This window comes from Diplotaxodon limnothrissa, unplaced genomic scaffold, assembly GCF_057381915.1.
Source record: "Diplotaxodon limnothrissa isolate DT_005_m unplaced genomic scaffold, D_limnothrissa_male_GT1.1 unmapped_scaffold_1, whole genome shotgun sequence".
Taxonomy (NCBI): Eukaryota; Metazoa; Chordata; class Actinopteri; order Cichliformes; family Cichlidae; genus Diplotaxodon; species Diplotaxodon limnothrissa.
The window spans coordinates 1,661,075-1,678,933 of NW_028188555.1; the positions used below are offsets into that span (position 1 = coordinate 1,661,075).

Consider the following 17,859-nt stretch of genomic DNA (forward strand, 5'->3'; position numbering starts at 1 on the left):
AAATTCATGTTCCCATTTAAATGGTTTTAATTTGAATAAAACGATGTTGATTCATTCAATCCTGAATCGATGTTTAATATAAATGTATTTTGCCAGAATCTCAGGTTAAAGCTCACAAACTATTTCAACAAGCAGCAAACAGCTAAAACAGTAAATGAGAGCAGCTAAACACACAAAGATGGAAACACAGAGCGTGGATCGTTCACTCGACGGCACGTACACGGACACGCCGTCGGGGCTGAAAGTGGACAGCTCACAGATCCTGAAGCTGCAGGTTTCATCTGTCTCCAACCAAAACTGAGTGAAGCAGCAGCAAAAGAAGATCCAAACTCTGCTTCACGTTTGATCAATATGCTCATGAATTCTCTCTGACTTTGGCTGTTCCTGCCTGCACAGCTCTCTCTCTCTCAGTGTACTCCAAGAACAGCTTCAAACATCTGTTTCTGCATCATTCACTGTTTATTAGCCACCAGTCTGCTGTTGTGTTCAGTGCTGTCGGCCTCTGACAGTAAAGCCTCATTTCTACTGTTCCATGGAAACTTTTTAAAATGATGACAGATTACAAACTCTCAGCTGTGTCTGTAATCAAACCTCTGTAACTTTGCTTCACTTCAGCAGCATCAGCTCATGTTCACATGTTGCTTCAGTTTTTGATCGACTGCAGAATATTTTGAAGGTTATCTGCTATAAAAAGCCAGAAGAGGAAAATCTGCTTCATGTGTTTCTGTTTGATCCTCAGTGACTTTGACACAAAGGCCTCTGCTGTGATGATCACACCTCTGATCAAGTCTCACAGTGTCACAACTGATAAATGATCAGAGTTAGAATATTTCTGACTGTCTGCTGTGTGCCGTGACCTTTGACCTGCTAAAGACAGTCAGCTGTGGATTATTCATTGTTGTGTCTGATACTTAGAACTGTGAGGAAGAAGCTACACAGTTAATCAGGGTCCCCTCTCTCTGAATCAGGAAAGGTGGGCAGACCGCGTGTGGGCCGCGGGCCATACGTTGAGTATCACTGTTTGAAATGTGAACATTGTTCTGCTGCAGTCAATGGACTAAACCAGAGAAGAAGAAAACAGACTTTACCATGAAGATCCTCAGTGTGGATCAGTATAATATCAGCCTGATGTCTGCAGTTTAGTGTCAGCACAACTTTCACATCATATTCATCTCAGCACAACTAAAACATGCTGACTGACCTCAGAGTTTCAAGTTTACATCCTGGACTCTCCAGGAAACCACACAGATGCTTCACTCCTGGATCCTGCAGCTTGTTGTTGTCGCTCAGCTCCAGCTCTCTCAGATGGGAGGGGTTGGACTTCAGTGCTGCTGCCAGATAATCACAGCTGATCTCTGACAAACCACAGCTCCTCAATCTGTATAAAGAATGAAAGATGTAAGTTTATTAGACAAAGTGCTTGAAATCATTCAGTGTTTCATCATCTGTTCAGAGCTGAAGAAGGTTCAGAATGTAGAAGTTTAGAAAATGGAAACTCCAAACAGCTGAAGCCAACAGGAAGCAGCTTCAAACAAACACAACAAGAGAAAAAACTCTGAATGTTTCACATTAAAGTCGAACATTTCTCATAAAAACAGGACAAAGACTTGAAAAAGTCGTGTTTTTCCTTCCAGGAACCACATGGCTTCACTTTTAAAGGTGAAGTGTGACAGAAATGGACATATTTGAAGTCCAACACCTTTTTCCAGTCACATTATTAAAGCAGACAAACTACAAGCTCATTTTCATTCCAACAAGTCATCTTCTGACCTGGACTAACAACACTGGTCTCTATGTGCAGCTGGCTGTGAGACCAGTGCTCAGGGAGCGTCTACAAAGTGCAACACTGAAAGAACATCACACACTCATTTGCTTCCAGCACTTTCACACAAACATCTACTGTCATTATTGTCACCAAACTCTGTGGATCCTTTATTGCAAATTCAAATGGGATCAAATGGTCAGACAAAAGAGGGTTATGAGGAAATATGATGAAATGTTGTGTATTAGCAGCAAGTTATTGAATCATTTTCCTCAGAAACCAAACAAAATGATTGACAAACATGTTTTTACAAACTCAGTGTTGGACTTGGATCAGCAGGATAAGCTGATGTTTAAAGGCATTTGAGTCTCGCTGTATGAGAGTCCAGTTATTACTCAATATTTATGGATGATGTTCTTTCAGTGTTGCACTTTGTTTGGCACAAAATGAAATTATTTGGCCTCTCAGATGCTTTTAGAGATTCCCAAATGACTGATGATGACATCTCTGGGGTCTGATTGATAGAAAAAAAATCTCTTTGAGACCTTTTGTAACTGACAAACTCTTCATCTGCTAACAACACTGAGTTGAATCTCCATGGCTGATAGTTGGAGCAGGCATCAGGAATACACATTGAAAAAACAAGAGGAGAAATCACCAGAGTCTTATAATCACATTCTGTAACTAAAGGGAGACGTTTTTCTATACAAATATATGTTTTATGGACATTAGAAAAAAAAAAAAGAGTATTGACGTGAAGCAGGATTATGAAATCTCCATACATCAGCCAGCCCATAATTATCAAGAAAGCTCTGAATGACGCATGCTGAGTTTGGACTAAGTGTACTTTTGTGTGAACTGTGGTCCATAGCAGATAATGAGCAGTTTAGGTCTCCCTCAAAGATGATATTGTGTGATGACATATTGGGGAGCCGCGCAAAGACATTAGTGAAAAATCTGTGATCGTCCCAATTAGAGGCGTAGATATTTGCTAAGATCAAAGGAAAACCATAAACTATATTTTCTGCACTTAAAATCCTGTAATTTTCTCATAAATCGACAGTGCGGCTTATGGATGAATTCTGGTTGTGCTTACTGACCTCGAACCGATTTTATGTGCTACACGGCGCTCAGAAACCTTTCAAAAGATGTTTTGGTACGACTTTGCTCAGCTACGAGGCCGCACCGCTTGATGGATTGTTGGAGCATTACAGCTATGAGGAGCCTCGCGGAGTGATACGTACTCTGCTTCAACGTAATATTACTGTATTGAGTGTGTATAAGGACCATAAATGGCACCTGTAAGAGACACGGTTACAAAGAGGGTTTCAAACTCCAGGCTGTCAGTCACGCAGTAGAACCTGGGAACAGAGCAGCTGCTTGTTATTATGCTCAGCGTCTGTTTACATTTTGACTGCACGATTGTGAGCTTTTTGTTATGCACAAAAACAACAGTTTTCTTTTATTTATGGAGCATTATTATTTAATAAATGCTGATCATTTATTTCTGAGTAATTGTTTCATGTACATCTACGCTGTATGTTAATAAATGTGCCTGTGTGAGATTTGGGACACAGCTTTGACTAAGAACTCTCTTTTTGTTCGTACTTTCTGGCTTTAAAAATATCGAGATATATATCGTATATCGCCATCCAGCTAAAGAATATCGAGATATGAACTTTGGGTCATATCGCCCAGTCGTAATATTGCAATAGGTTGTCCGTTAAACTCAAGCGGGGCTTGGGCCCTGGCACGGCGTAGCCACACAATCCTGGTAGTAGTGACGCTCGGCTATGACGGCGTGCGGGTTACCAGCTGGCTTTCTCAGGATAGGGCTCCTGTGTGAGCGGTCGACAATAACGTCTTTATCCATACCCAGCACTTCACGTAGTAGCACGGATACGGCCGTGGAGGAGCTCGAGTCCAGGCCCTCTGGGATCCCTATGATGTGGATGTTAGCTCTCCGCTTCCTGCCTTCATCACATTTATCCTTCAGGTCAGACAGCTCCTCCTTCATACTCTCTACTGTAGACTGCAGGGTGGTCACCTCATCGCTCCACATTGACAGCCCATCCTCAGCTTCTTTCACTGTAACCTTTACTCCATCAACTTCGCCGCACGTCGCCGCCATGCTGTTAGCGATCTCATTTCTCAGTCCTTGCACGTCAGCCCTTATATTGTCAGAATCTTCTTTCAATGCATTTCTGACTTCTTCTTTTAACAGCGTACTAATGTCCTCTTTAATGGATTGAAGAAGCTCCAGTTTTAGAGCAGTAGGATCCACATCACGCGTGTCTGTTGAGTCTGCTCTTCAGCGGCCGTAGAGCTGGACGCTGCCCTTTGGCCATCATCGATACTCTCGCCCGAGATCGCACCGGGGCTAAAATATTCACCTGCTCAGCTGTTTTTGATCAGTTTGAGCCTGTGTGGTTTGATCAGGTGGAGGAACGATGTGATGCTATAAAGACATCATCTTGTCCAAATGAAGTTGTTCCAACACGTGTTTAAAAAGATTTTAAAGGTTGTTGGTTCCGACATCTTAGCGATTTTTAACAGCAGTCTTAGTTCAGGTGTTGTACAGCCTGTTTTAAACATGCTGTTGTACAGCCTGTACTAAAAACCTGATCTGGATCCTCTGTCCGCTCAAATTTCAGGCCTATTTCAAAGCTTCCCTTCCTGTCGAAGATTTTGTAAAAGATTATATTTGTTCAGCTGCAATCTGTTGTAAAGGTTTCAGTCTGGTTTTAAAGCTCTTCACAGCACTGAAACTGCACTTTGGAAAGTTCTTAATGATCTTTTATCAGCCACTGATCAGGAGACTCAGCTGTGCTTTTGGATCTGACCGCTGCCTTGACCACAGCATCTTGACCTCACCATTGGAGCATGGCGGCATCAAGGGCGCTCTATTAGACTGGTTCAGCTCTTTTATTAAATCGCATTATTACATTTGGGGCTTATATTTGACGGCAATTTGAAAAACAGCTGAGCTCAGTTGTACAGCGGTCTTTCTTCAAACTGAGGCTTTTATCTAAGGTGAGATCATTTCTATCTTTTAAAAACCTTGAACGGGCGATCCACGTTTTCATGACGTCCCAGCTGGATTATTGTAACTCCTTATATGTTGGAGTTAGTGGGACCTGCCTGGCAAGACTGCAGCTGGTCCAGAAAGCTGCAGCTCGTCTTCTGACACAAGCTCAAAGACATTTATCGTCCCAACAACCACATATACGCTGGTCCCTCGCTGTAACACAGTTCACCTTTGGCGGCCTCGCTGTTTCGCTGATCTTTTTTGTGCAATTTTGCATGTTTTTGTTTTTTACAGCGCATTGTGTTCTGCGTCCTGATTGGCTGTAGACCATTGTCAGCCAATCTCGTGCCGTGTCTCCTGTACAGTACAGAATGTGTTCAAATTTACAGCAGTGTGACTCTGCAGTGCTGCACTGTATGTTTGTACGTTTTGTCCCAACAAACAACAATGATGACGAGACGTTTTGCACCTGTGGTAGCAGCCAAAGGCAGAGGAAGATGCTGACCATCATAGTTTCAACAAGGAGGCAAAAAGGTTGTAACAGTCCACAACAAGAACATCGTAAGGATGGAGTCAGCTTTGGCTTTGTGGCTCAGTGACCGCAGGAAAAAGAACATCGTGCTGGACACCAACATTATCTGCAGAAAAACTCAAAAGCTTTATGAAACTTTACCTGACAGCGAGGAGCCCAGGCCATGGACGAGTGCTCCTCACACAGAACCAAGCTCATTTAATGCCAGCAAAGGCTGATTTGACACGTTTCAGAAACACTTTGCTTTCATTCTTTAATAATGAACTTATTTTTCTATGAAGGTTTGAACTTTGTTTAAACAAGAGAGAAAAGTGTGAAAATGTTCATGCCTGTCTGAGAAAAGTGTAGAAAGTGTGCAGTGAGGGTTTAACTGCCTTAAAACTTCTATAATACTTGTAAAACATAAAGCTGCTACTTCATTCTGAGACTTATTTTTAGAACGTAACTCGATAAACGAGCGACCGCAGTAATGTATTGTGTTTATTTTGAAAACTCTCAACAGGATCTTCAGATTTATTTTGAAAGCTTTATCTGGAAAACACAAACACATAAGCAGGAAACAAAGAGCGTGATATGAAACGATAGACGTTTTCATATGGTCATCATATATACATCGTTCTATCGAACAGCCCCAGCTCCTGCTGTCAGTCTCTGTAAATCTGCTCTTAAAACACATTTGTATTCACTGGCTTTTAATACAGCATGAGAGTTATTTGATATTTGATGTGTGATATTAATATTAGGAGTTATTTTAATAGTTATTTTGGATTCTTGTACAGCACTGTGGTCAACGCTGCTGCTGTAATTAATGTGCTAGAAACACATAAACAATCTGCAGTTAAACATCCAAAACTAAAGATGTGATCGCTGCCTTTAGAAAATGTGCTGATGCACAAGATATCAGCTCCATTAAGGTGGAATGTGGCCGTGTTAGAAACATGTTGGAAGAAGTTTGAAGCTGAAACTGTGAAGCTGAGAGTGAAAGAGCTCCAGCGTCTGTCACAGGAAACTTTCTTATTTCCACACTGATGAAAGCATCAAGCTTTGATTTCCTGCTGCTTTTATTGAGTCACACTGTGAAACTGAGCCACAGCTGAACCAGCATCCCTGTACAGCAGACACTTACAGCGCTTGGCTGCTTCCATTGGACCCTCTGCACAGAGCTTCAGTTTCCTCTTCTGGTCCCAAAGTGCAGAACAACAAGGTTTCAAACAGCTTCGTTCCAGCAGCATCAGCCACAGACATGCATAGAGAATCCTTTGGTTGTGTTGTGTGTTTGCATATCTGCTGTCTGTGTTGCTTTGTGAGGATGGATCATCTTCTGCAGCTCCAGATAAACAAGCTGGACCTGAACCTGGTAGCTTCACTTAGAAGACACTTGTGACGGGAACGTGTGAGAAGTTTTGTGCAGACAAGTGTGGATTTAGAGTGTGGGACGAGCTCTCCACAGTCTTTGTGGAGATCCACATTCTGCATACTGCCTGTGAGAAGCTGCAGACATTTGTCCTCCAAATCCACTGAGCAGCTGCTCGTGGTGGTATTAGCTTCATGTGTGCGTGTTAGCATGAAGCCTCGGTCACACTCTGCTGTGGACACGGTCACGGACAGCTGGACGCCTGATGGACGAGTCGTCCTTCCTGTTAAACTTCTTTGAGCATGAGAAGCGCATGAGAAGCTCAGTGGACACTGTTCAGGGTTTTAACTCTCGCTTTCACTTCAGCTTCACCAACAACAGCACAAGCAGAGCAGCCCACTGCCTGCATGGCTGGGACAGCGCCCCCTGGTGACTGTAAACCACTACAACATGTAGACGGCCGTCTGCAGGCTGGATGTAGCACCACCGCAGAGACGTGCTGCAGCTCTGTTTAGTTACCCAGCTGACAGCAGAGGCTGTAGTTTACTGTTACCAACATGGAAAACTGAAGCTTCACCAGCTGGAGCTACAGAGCTGGAGAACAAAGGAGACTGAGAGGCCAGAATGATGTGGGAGGAAACATCAAGAGCCTGTTTGAAAGGAGACACATGTGGATGCTGTGCCAGTCTGTGGTCTGTCAGAAGTCAGCTGAGTCACACTGCAAGAAGCTGCAGAATCTCAGAGGAGGAGATTTGGAAGTGTTTGTGGGACAAACTGGACTCAAAGAAAGAAGATGTTTGTGAAGTCTTTGGTGGAGGTGAGCAGTGTGAAGCAGAACACATGCAGATGAATCAGGAGGTCAGCATCAGTGTCTCCTTGTGGTGGACGGTAAAAGAATCAGAGCCAACGCTCCCGTCCACCCTCGGCATGAAGCAGTGCTGTTTCTGAAACAGGAGGACAAGTCCAGAGAAGACAGAGGAAGCAAAGATGAGGGTGGGACAGGACAGCAGGACTTCCTTCACACCTGCAGCTCCATCACACTGCTGTAGGTCCTCTTCATCACACATGTACCTGCAGCCTGTCTTCAAGTCCAGGAGTCACCTCCACACAGTGTAGAAGCCTCCTGTGCAGACCATGGAGTCCAGCCTCTGTCAGGGAAGTCGGCACTAAAGCCTGAAAGACTTCAATCTGTCTCTGCTCCACCCGAGAAAGACCAGCACCGTACTTGTTGTGCATTCAAGGAGGGAACATCAGCGCTGCATCGTGGGAACAACACCGCAGGAACAAAGACACAGCACGGCCGATGAAGGACGAGGACAAAGGAAAGGTGAGTGAGAAGACCCTGGTGGTGTGGACGGACCTGCAGGGGCTCCAAGACTGAGGAGCAGAGACGTCCATGTACCAGCTGAGGATGCTGCAGTGATCCAGGGAGCTCGGTCCAATCTGAGGCCGTGTGAACTACGTGGACCACAGTTTCTTCACAGACTTCAGCCACGTGAACATCTGGAGATCCAACAGTGCACGAGCTGTGAGCCATCAGCTGTTTCTCTCATCAGCTGCTGTAATGAGAGCTGCTGGAATCATCTCGAGCAGCAGGAAATCACTGATGTTGTTTCTAACCAAAGATATGGGACTGAGCTCCGCTGAGCTCCTTCTACTTTCATCCAGATAGAAACTGCTACAGTCTGCTGATTATTGCTTTGCCTCCATCACACGAGCTCTTTATCCTGTTCTTCACTCTCATTGGTTCTTTGTCTGCTTGTTTTTACCACAGTAGTCTTCTGATTGGTCAAAGGAGACAATCAGCTGTGACTAAATGTAGCTCCTACAGCAGTGATGGGAATAACTACTGAAGCTAATCCAGTATCAAAGCTCAGGAATCAGCAGCTCCCACCTCGTTTTCTTTCAACAACTATTTTTAGCTGCTGTGTTTTTGTGTTTCTGCAGACCTCAGACATCCTGCGGCTCTGGACAACTTTTTCATTCTTTTGTATCATTATTTTGCTTTTCTTTTATTATTATGTTATATGTATTAATATGTGAAACACTTATTCTTTGTGTTTTTGCTTTGCTCCTGTCAAACTGCTTTAATAAAATCTGCTGCAGTCTAAACTGTGGACGTTCCCTTTTTAACCCTTTGTGAAACAATAAAGGTTTAAATCTGAGTATTCATCTATGTTAGTGTTTAATGGGTCTGATAGGTTGCTTTTAGGGGGTGGGTTTTTATAATCGATTTATCGATTAAAATCGATTCTGGCTTGGATAACGTAAAATCGATTAATTAAAATCCTGAATCTATTTTTTAATATAAATTTATTTTGCTTGAAATTCCAGAATTTCTGGTGAAATCTCACAAAATCTCAACAACAGCTAAGACAGTAAATGAGAGCAGGAACACGGATTCTGCACAAAGACTTAAACACACAGCGCGACCCGCGAATCAGAATCAGTGAGATGTCGCTTTTCTCACCCGATGACACGGACACGGTCGGGGTTGAAAGCCGACAGCTCGCTGATTCTGATGTTTCGGCGGCTCCGAGCTTTGTGTTTAACCTGTTTGAACCTGCTTAGCTATACCATACCGTCACTGCCATTATATTATGCTGCTATTCATACTGTCATTATAGTAATGCTGCTATCCTGCATATATCTTACTTACTATTGTTTGAATACTTGCGATTGTTTTATTGTACTTTTTATATTTTACATTTATATTTATTTTTGAATCTTGCACCAAGGGAGTGGCACTCCAATTTCGTTGTACTCTGTACAATGACAATAAAGGCTATTCTATTCTATTCTATTACGTCCTTTTTACACTGATTCTAAAGCTGTTAGTTTTATCTCTCTCCAAACAATATTGACTGAACCAGCAGCAAAAGAAGATCCAAACTACGCTTCACATAAACATCGTCATGAACTCACTCTGACTTTTGCTGTTTTGCTTCCACCAGGATAAAATCACAGTTCATGCACAGCTCTCTCTCTCTCTCTCTCTCTCTCTCTCTCTCTGTACTTCAAGAACAGTTTCCCGTCTAAAAATCTGTTTTCTGCATTATTCGCTTGCTTGTTACGCACAAGTCTACTGTTGTTTACAGGCTGTCGGCCGCTGTTTTTTTTCCTTTTACTTACTTTCGAAAAGAAAGCCTCATTTCTGCCGTTCAATACTGAACAAATTTAAACTTTTTAAAATTATGCAAAACTGCAAAACGCTGTGTTTGTAATAAAAACGGTGTAACTTTGCTCTGCTTCACTTCAGCAGCATCAGGTAATGTTTATGTGTTTTTGATCTACTGCAGAATATTTTTATAAAATCCCAGGAAAATCAGCTTCATGTTTTTCTGTGTTTTATCTTCAGCTACTTTGACACAAAGGCCTCTGCTGTGATGCTCACACCTTTGATAAAGTCGCGAAAGTGCCAGCTTCCCTTTTATAGATACAAAAATATGTAAATATACTGATCTGAATTATAATATTTCTGACTGTCTGAGGCAACATTTCCCAGATTCCAATCGAATTGAATCGAATCGATTCTAGAAATCAGTGACGATACCCAGCCCTACTTTGAATTGTGTTACACAAAAATAAGCAAAGTTTCTCGTTGTTCAGGCAGAATCGAGCGTTGAAGAATGAATTCACACGTCAATAAACATTTTCATCAGCACAAGCAGGACAATGAAAGCAGGAAATACCCCAAACTGCCATTTCTCATTCTACAACTTCAACAACTGCACATGAATTATACTTCATACACAGACCCACAGTCTCTGATTGCCCTGAAATCTCACTGACAGCCAATAGAAATAAAGAAAAGTCCAGACTGACAGTCTCTGTGGGGTTAGGCAGTGAACTGCTCACGCTGCGTTAAAGTGCATCACAAACTATTGGAATTGGATCCAACTTTGTGAAGCAGATTTCTTCTCAGCTGCTGTTTTGAACATTTCCTCATGAAATGTATTAAACTCTGTAAATGAACTGAGAACTATTTCTACATTTGAAACTATGGATTCATTTTCCCGTTCACTTCTGTACGTTAGTGTATGAATGAATGTTAGACTGGGCTCCATGGAAACACTTGGACTGGTCTCAGCTGCCTTCTTTCTGTAGTCCTTTCTCTTCTCCAGCTTCTGTTTGAAATCCTCTCACAGAGCCTGAAACCTGCTTTGCTGTCATGTGTGGGCCTGTGTTCCTCTGCTTTAACACAAACCTCACCACAGCAGCTGTGTGGGTCGTCTCTGTAGCAGCCCGACAGCTTCTGATACATGAACATCATCACAGCTCCTAACTTCACCTTTATTAGCTTTGACATTCATGTCTTTCTTTTCTCTGTCTGTTTCCACAAAAGCTCAAAGTCTCTGCAGCCTGTTTTTATCTGCTATCATCAGATCTCCAACAGCCTCATTCACATCCCTCACACACTCTACAGCCTCACCAGTACTGACTTCATCTTCACTGACTGATGGAGCACAACATGAACCTGTGGAGGCTGAAAAGCTGTCCTGACAAACATCTCCCCGTCACCACTCCACTTCTGTCAGCCTTTAAATGAACCCTGCTCAAGTCTGTAACTTCTATTTGGAGCCAAGAGGAAAACTGTTGTTCAGTCATTTGGAAAGACACAACATTTCTGAAAGCACTCAAACTTCTTCACATTTGTCTTCAGACACATCCTGAACATTTAGGAACTAAAGAACGTTTCAAATATCAAAGATCAGAAATATAGAAAAACAACAACAGCTGCAGTCAGTGAACTCACCTCAGAGTCTCCAGTCGACAGTTTGGACTCTCCAGTCCAGCACACAGAAGCTTCACTGCTGAATCCTGCAGCTTGTTCTCACTCATGTCCAGTTCTGTCAGATGGGAGGGGATGGACTTCAGAGCCGAAGCCACAACTTCACAATGAGTCCCTGAGAGTCCACAGTCAGCCAGTCTGTGATCATAGAAAATACAAAATGTGTTATTATAAAAGCAGAAAGTCTGCATTATAAACACAGACTGAATGTATATGAAGACAAAACAGAGTGAGGTCATAATCTGATGAACATCTGCTCTTCACATCTGTGCTTCAGCTCCTCTTACTGTGTTTGACATGACACAACGATTCAGTCTCTCTCAGACCTGCAGACTTTTAATAAGAATCTTTGTTTGGCTTTAATCTGCAGATGAAGGAGGAAGATGGTGTCACATTTAGGCTTCCATAATGTCCACAGTCTGTCAGTGAGATCTGATCCAGAGTCAGAGTGAAGACACACATGTGGACTGTTTCCTGTCTTGAATCCAGAACATTTTGAATGAGCTCAGCTCAGTGAAGAAGAGTTCCAGCTGGAAAGACGATCTCTGTTTGCTACCTGCTGCTGTCAGGTACGACTGTTCACGTCCACACTCAGGAAAAATCTGCTGACTGTCACCAAACGGAGCAGAAATCTCATCACTGGACAATAATGATGAATGAACTCAGAGCTGCTGATATCACATCTGATTTCAGGGGAACTAAACACAGAAATGATTGGCTCGTTTTAGCTTTCTGAGCCATTAGTCTGCAGGTTTATCACTAGTTGGCAGAAACAGACTTGTATTAATGTTCAGCGCTTCAGTGTTTATGACTCCAGATCCAGGTGACAGCAAGTCAAAATGATGTTACCTGTCTGTGTCCAGCAGCAGCCTTTGAATATTGTTATAAACTCACGTGGATCAGTTTGTCTTTGATTGGTTTGTAAAGTTCAAATTCATTTATATTCATCAACTCTAAATGAAAAATGTTTTTCTTCTTCTTTGTTTATTATTAGAGTAACAAATTCTTATAGTTTCCTGTTGTTGAGAATTTCAGTGTAAAACCACTCGGACCTGTGCATCACTGCACACTGTGAAAGTATTACTGCAGTTTAATCTATAATCCTAATCAGTGTGTTTACTGGACTGTAGTCAGACCTCCGTTATACCAAAGGAAACACTGAACGTCTTCAAAGTCACAATAAATTTATAATAAATGCTAATAAATACTGGAGTGTTAGAAAAGATGCTTCCAGCGTGTTTGTCTTTGATAGGGTTTATTCTGTTCGTCTACAGTCTGACCACTTGGGGGCGCTTTTGTCTCTTTTGCTCTGAGCCTTGGGTTTATTCAAACTGATTTTAATAAACTATTTTATGCAAGTTGAAGCTTCATCTCCATCTCCAGTGGTTGTTGCATATTTTATGACTATATTAGTAACAGTCAGAGAGTTTAGAGTAAATTAGATCTTCACGTTTGATTTTTGACACAACATAAATGGTGAGCCAGTGTCAGAGGAAGTGACAGCATCCACCGAGGACCAGGGGGAGTGGGAGGACTGGGGGACCAGGCCAACAAAAAGGTGATCACTGATACAGGTCAGCAAATATTTGCTCATTTGGTGTCTTAGAGCAGACTCCGCCCAGCTTTGTCGTCCATGGTTGCTCTTTCAAAGGAATCTAGTTACATATTATTTTACTTAATGATCTACTGACACCACTGACTATGCAGGACAACCCCACGTCTGGAGCCAGTGCACATGTGCAGTTCAATTCCTGGGCAGGTTCTGAAGATGGCCGAGCTGTCGAGGACAAAGTTACTAATGTGAAGCTAATGTGGTTAATCAAGATCTTCATAACTATGTGGAGCAGAGTGTGCTTTCACCGTGGAGAAATCACACTGAAGAACTCGGCACACATTTTGGGGGCCTTTCTGTTTGTTGCTACAATCTGCAAATTTCATTAAAAGTTTAATAAACTATCATCTGGTCTTTATTTTTAGTTAGCACATACCTTAAAAACTCTAAGCTGTAAGCTAATGATAGTTACATAACAGCAGATGCATGCTGGTGCAATAAGCTGTATGTTTTATTTTTGATCTGATTAGTCAAATAATCACAAAAATAATCGTTTGTGGCAGCCCTAGTGTGACCTCAAATAAGAAATGATTGCAGTTTATGACTGAGTAACTAAACTATCACCAACTGATAATATTAATGATCACATCTGGACTCACCGAGCCTTTCTGCAGTTCCTCACAGCTGCAATCAGTCTCAGTCGTCCGTCCTCTGATGTGTTGTACTTCTTCAGGTCCAACTCATCCAGAACCTCCTCTGACATCTGCAGCATGAAGGCCAGAGCTGAGCAGTGGATCTCAGAGAGTTTCTTTGATTTGTTCTCTGACTTCAGGAACTCTTGGATCTCCTGAGATAATAAGATGTCGTTCATCTCCATCAGACAGTGGAAGATGTTGATGCTTCTGTCAGGAGAGGATTTTGTCTTCCTTCCTTTTAGATTCTTGATGACTCTCTGGATGGTTTCTGGACTGTTCTCTGTCTGACCCAGCAGACCTCCTAAGAGTCTCTGGTTGGACTCCAGACAGAGGCCATGAAGGAAGCGAACAAACAGGTCCAGACGACCATTTTTACTCCTGAAGGATTTTATTAGTGTTTCCATCAAAAAATCATCCAGAGATGACTCTTTGTATTTTTTTCCCAGGAAGTTCTTCAGCACCTCTGACTTCCTGTTGGTGAAACAGTGGAACATGTAGACTGCAGCCAGAAACTCCTGGATGCTCAGATGAACAAAGCAGTAGACTGGTTTCTGGAAGATCACACACTCTCTTTTGAAGATCTCTGTACAAACTCCTGAGTACACCGAGGCCTCTGTCACATCCAGACCACACTGCTCCAGGTCTTCTTGGTAGAACATGATGTTTCCTTTCTCCAGCTGTTCAAACGCCAGCCTCCCCAGCTTCAGAAGAACTTCCCTGTCAGCCTCCGTCAGCTCCTGTGGACTCGTCTCATGTCCCTCGTGGTACTTGTTCTTCTTCCTCTTTGTCTGAACCAGCAGGAAGTGTGAGTACATGTCAGTCAGGGTCTTGGGCAGCTCTCCTCTCTGCTCTGTAGTCAACATGTGCTCCAGAACTGTAGCAGTGATCCAGCAGAAGACTGGGATTCTACACATGATGTGGAGGCTCCTGGATGTCTTCATGTGGGAGATGATTCTGCTGGACAGCTCTTCATCACTGAATCTCCTCCTGAAGTACTCCTCCTTCTGGGCGTCAGTGAAGCCTCGTACTTCTGTTAGCCTGTCAACACATGTAGGAGGGATCTGATTGGCTGCTGCAGGTCGGGAAGTTATCCAGACGAGAGCCGAGGGAAGCAGATTCCCCTGGATGAGGTTTGTCAGCAGCTGGCTGACTGATGACTTCTGTGTGACATCAGACAGCAGCTTCCTGTTGGTGAAATCCAATAAAAGTCTGCTTTCATCCAGGCCGTCAAAGATGAACAAAAGCTGAGAGACAGCCAGCTTCTCTGCTGTGACCTTCTGTAATGTTGGATGGAAAACATGGAGCAGCTCCAGAAGACTGTACTGCTCCTCTCTGATCAGGTTCAGCTCCCTGAATGAAAGCAGAACCACCACACTGACATGTTGGTTCTCCAAGCCCTCTGCCCAGTCCAGAGTGAACTTCTGCACTGAGAAGGTTTTTCCAACACCAGCCACGCCGTTGGTCAGAACCACTCTGATGGGTCTCTGTTGGTCAGGTAAGGCTTTAAAGATGTCCTGGCACCTGATTGGAGTGTCATGGAGGGCGTCCATCTTGGAAGCTGTCTCCAGCTGCCTCACCTCATGTTGGCTATGAACCTCTTCACTCTGTCCCTCTGTGATGTAGAGCTCAGTGTAGATCCTGTTGAGGAGGGTTCTACTTCCTGTTTCATCACTTCCTTCAGTCACACGTTCACATCTCCTCCTCAGACTGATCTTATGTTCATCTAAAACCTCCTGCAGACCAACATCTGCTGAAAGAAAGAAAAACAGAAAGAAAACTCTTCAATGTCTGAACAACAACAAGAAGTCCAGTTTTCAGAAATGAGTCCATCAGCAGACAGATGTTCAGTCTTACTTTGTACACAGCTGCTCTGACTGGCTGTCTGCAGTCCAGCTCTGCTTCTGGATCTTTCTCCACACTGGGGACAGGACCAGTCTCCTGATGAAGCAGACTGGTCCCAGTATGAGGAGATGCACTGTCTGCAGAACCAGTGTCTACAGCTGGTAGAGACTGGATCCTTCAGGACGTCCTGACACAAAGCACAGCAGGACAGCTGCTCCTCCTCACAGACACCACTCCTCTTCCTCTTCCTCCCTCTGTGAACACATTTCTTTATCACTAAAATCATTGACTGTCAGTGACAAACATCCAGATTTGATGACACTGTGCAGAAGCTCTGATGGTCACAGAGAAAAGTCAAAGTGGAGAAACTTGTGTTTGAGTTCAGAATCCAAGTTTCCTTTGCTGTTCCTGCCTGTCTTATTAAACACAGAGTGATCAGCCTACAAACTCCACAGTAAAAGCCTTCATCACAGAGCTGATTATGTCCTTCACTGGATGTACTGGAAGTTTGGGATCCATCACTTTCAACTGACCTTTGACCTCCTCTAAAAATTGTGGTGGAGCAGCGGTGTCACATTCAGAGCTTTCAGCTTTATTTTGAAAGAGTTCAGTCATCAGGAAGTGAACTTCTGGGTTCTGATTTTCTTTCTATTGTTTTACAGAAGTGAAGAAGAAGAACTAAAAGCTTTGAAATGATCTGAGTGATATTTTTGAACATTGCCACCAAATTGAGTTCAGCCTCCAGCAGTAACTTTGTTTCATGATGCCTCCCTGATGATGTGATGTTTGATTACAAACCTGTTTATGTGTTAGACATTAATCACATGAACACAGGCAGAAAAAAGAAGCCAATGAAACAAATGACAGAAACGTGTTCATTCACTGCCATAATCCATATTTGATATGTACAGATGTTTGTAAAGAACACGTGTGCAGCGCTTTGTTCTGAGTATCTGCTGTCAGCACACAGTGCAGCAATAACTACAACCACACGTTTCTGTAGATCCTGAACATCAGCCTGGAGGAATCTGACCTCAGGTCTGCACACAGAGGAGCTTCACCTCTGGGATGATGCTGGCTTCAGCTCCTTCTACAATCAGGCAGAAGCTTCTGCACCATCAGGACACAAACAGAGAGGAGCTTCTATCCTCAGACCATCCAAGTCCTAAATCAGAACATGCTCCCCTCATAGCATCACCATCAGGGTTTCAACAGGACCTTACATCATGTTCTTGTCTCACTGTCATATTTCAGATCATACCTGATTCATTATGACGTCACACGCTGCTACACTGATCCTGCTGCTTCATTACTGCTGATATTACTCTGCTCACTCTGTTCAGTTACTCTGTTTACATCACTTTGCTCATTTGCTTTGTTCTGCTTGCACTGCTCTGTCAGTACATGCTGTGCTAATGTGGCACAAAGCACTTTAACATTACATCTGCACAATGTTTCATTATTTCATTTAATGATTGTTTCTAATGTTTTGTCCAGTCACAGGAGCAGCTCAGCACATTTCACTGTGTTGTACGTGTATGACGATGCCTGTGACAAATAAACAGCCTCGGACTCTTCAATCTTCTGCATTTCTTTGGAGATCAGCTCAGTGGCCTGTTGAGACCATCTTTCTATTTCTGATGACTCAGTTCAGATTATTATCCTGATACTTTCTTTTAAAATGTGATGAAATCATTTATCTGATGTTCTGACACAAATACACCAAAACAATCCCAAACAGCACAAACCACCACGTTACACACAGTGTAATAAAAATACAGGCAACTACAAATAAAAACACTTTAAAATATAAACTAAAATTACAAAGTGGTCACAGAATTTCAAACACCCGTAAATGAGTCAGCAGCTCTCTTACATGGTCAGCTGAGCTCCATGATTGAAGAACATTGTTGCTGCAGGTTCATCACTGAAGTCTGGAGGAAGTATTTCTTTGGACCAGTCACTCCTCATAGACACACAGCTGGATGCTGGAGACTGTGACCTCTGACCTCTGCAAACACAAACACATCACATGAATTACTGATTAATCTCTGTTTAAAATCTTTTAAGCAGCTGCAAACACACAAACTGGATGATGTGATGGTTTCTGTCAGTAATAGTTGTCTCAGATTAGAGTACAGACGGCTGCAGAGACGTTCACAGCAACAGAGAAGAAATCATTACCTTGGATTGCATTACTACTACGATTGATACTAGCATTATCGTACCCGGACCACCATTAGGAATCATTTATGATGTCACTGGTAGAACACATTTATAGAAACAACCTTTGAACTCTGAG

At 42.9% G+C, this 17,859-nt stretch overlaps 1 protein-coding gene across 2 annotated transcripts; it reads right to left on the reverse strand.

Annotated features, from left to right (window-relative positions):
• Nucleotides 1-1,182: 1,182 nt before the first annotated feature.
• LOC146606990 (NLR family CARD domain-containing protein 3-like) lies at nucleotides 1,183-17,560 on the reverse strand. Of its 2 annotated transcripts, none has more exons than XM_085349110.1 (4): nucleotides 15,570-16,468; nucleotides 13,680-15,465; nucleotides 11,433-11,606; nucleotides 1,183-1,378 (listed from the first exon to the last, which is right to left on the reverse strand). In XM_085349110.1, the coding sequence occupies exons 1-4, from the start codon at nucleotides 15,841-15,843 to the stop codon at nucleotides 1,183-1,185; spliced, it is 2,430 nt and encodes an 809-aa protein (XP_085205236.1). In that variant the 5' UTR covers nucleotides 15,844-16,468. The 2 variants fall into 2 exon arrangements, with proteins under 2 accessions (XP_085205236.1, XP_085205237.1); XM_085349111.1 differs by lacking the exon at nucleotides 1,183-1,378 and adding an exon at nucleotides 17,434-17,560 and having other exon boundaries at nucleotides 10,926-11,606; nucleotides 15,570-15,811.
• Between the last annotated feature and the right edge of the window lie 299 nt (nucleotides 17,561-17,859).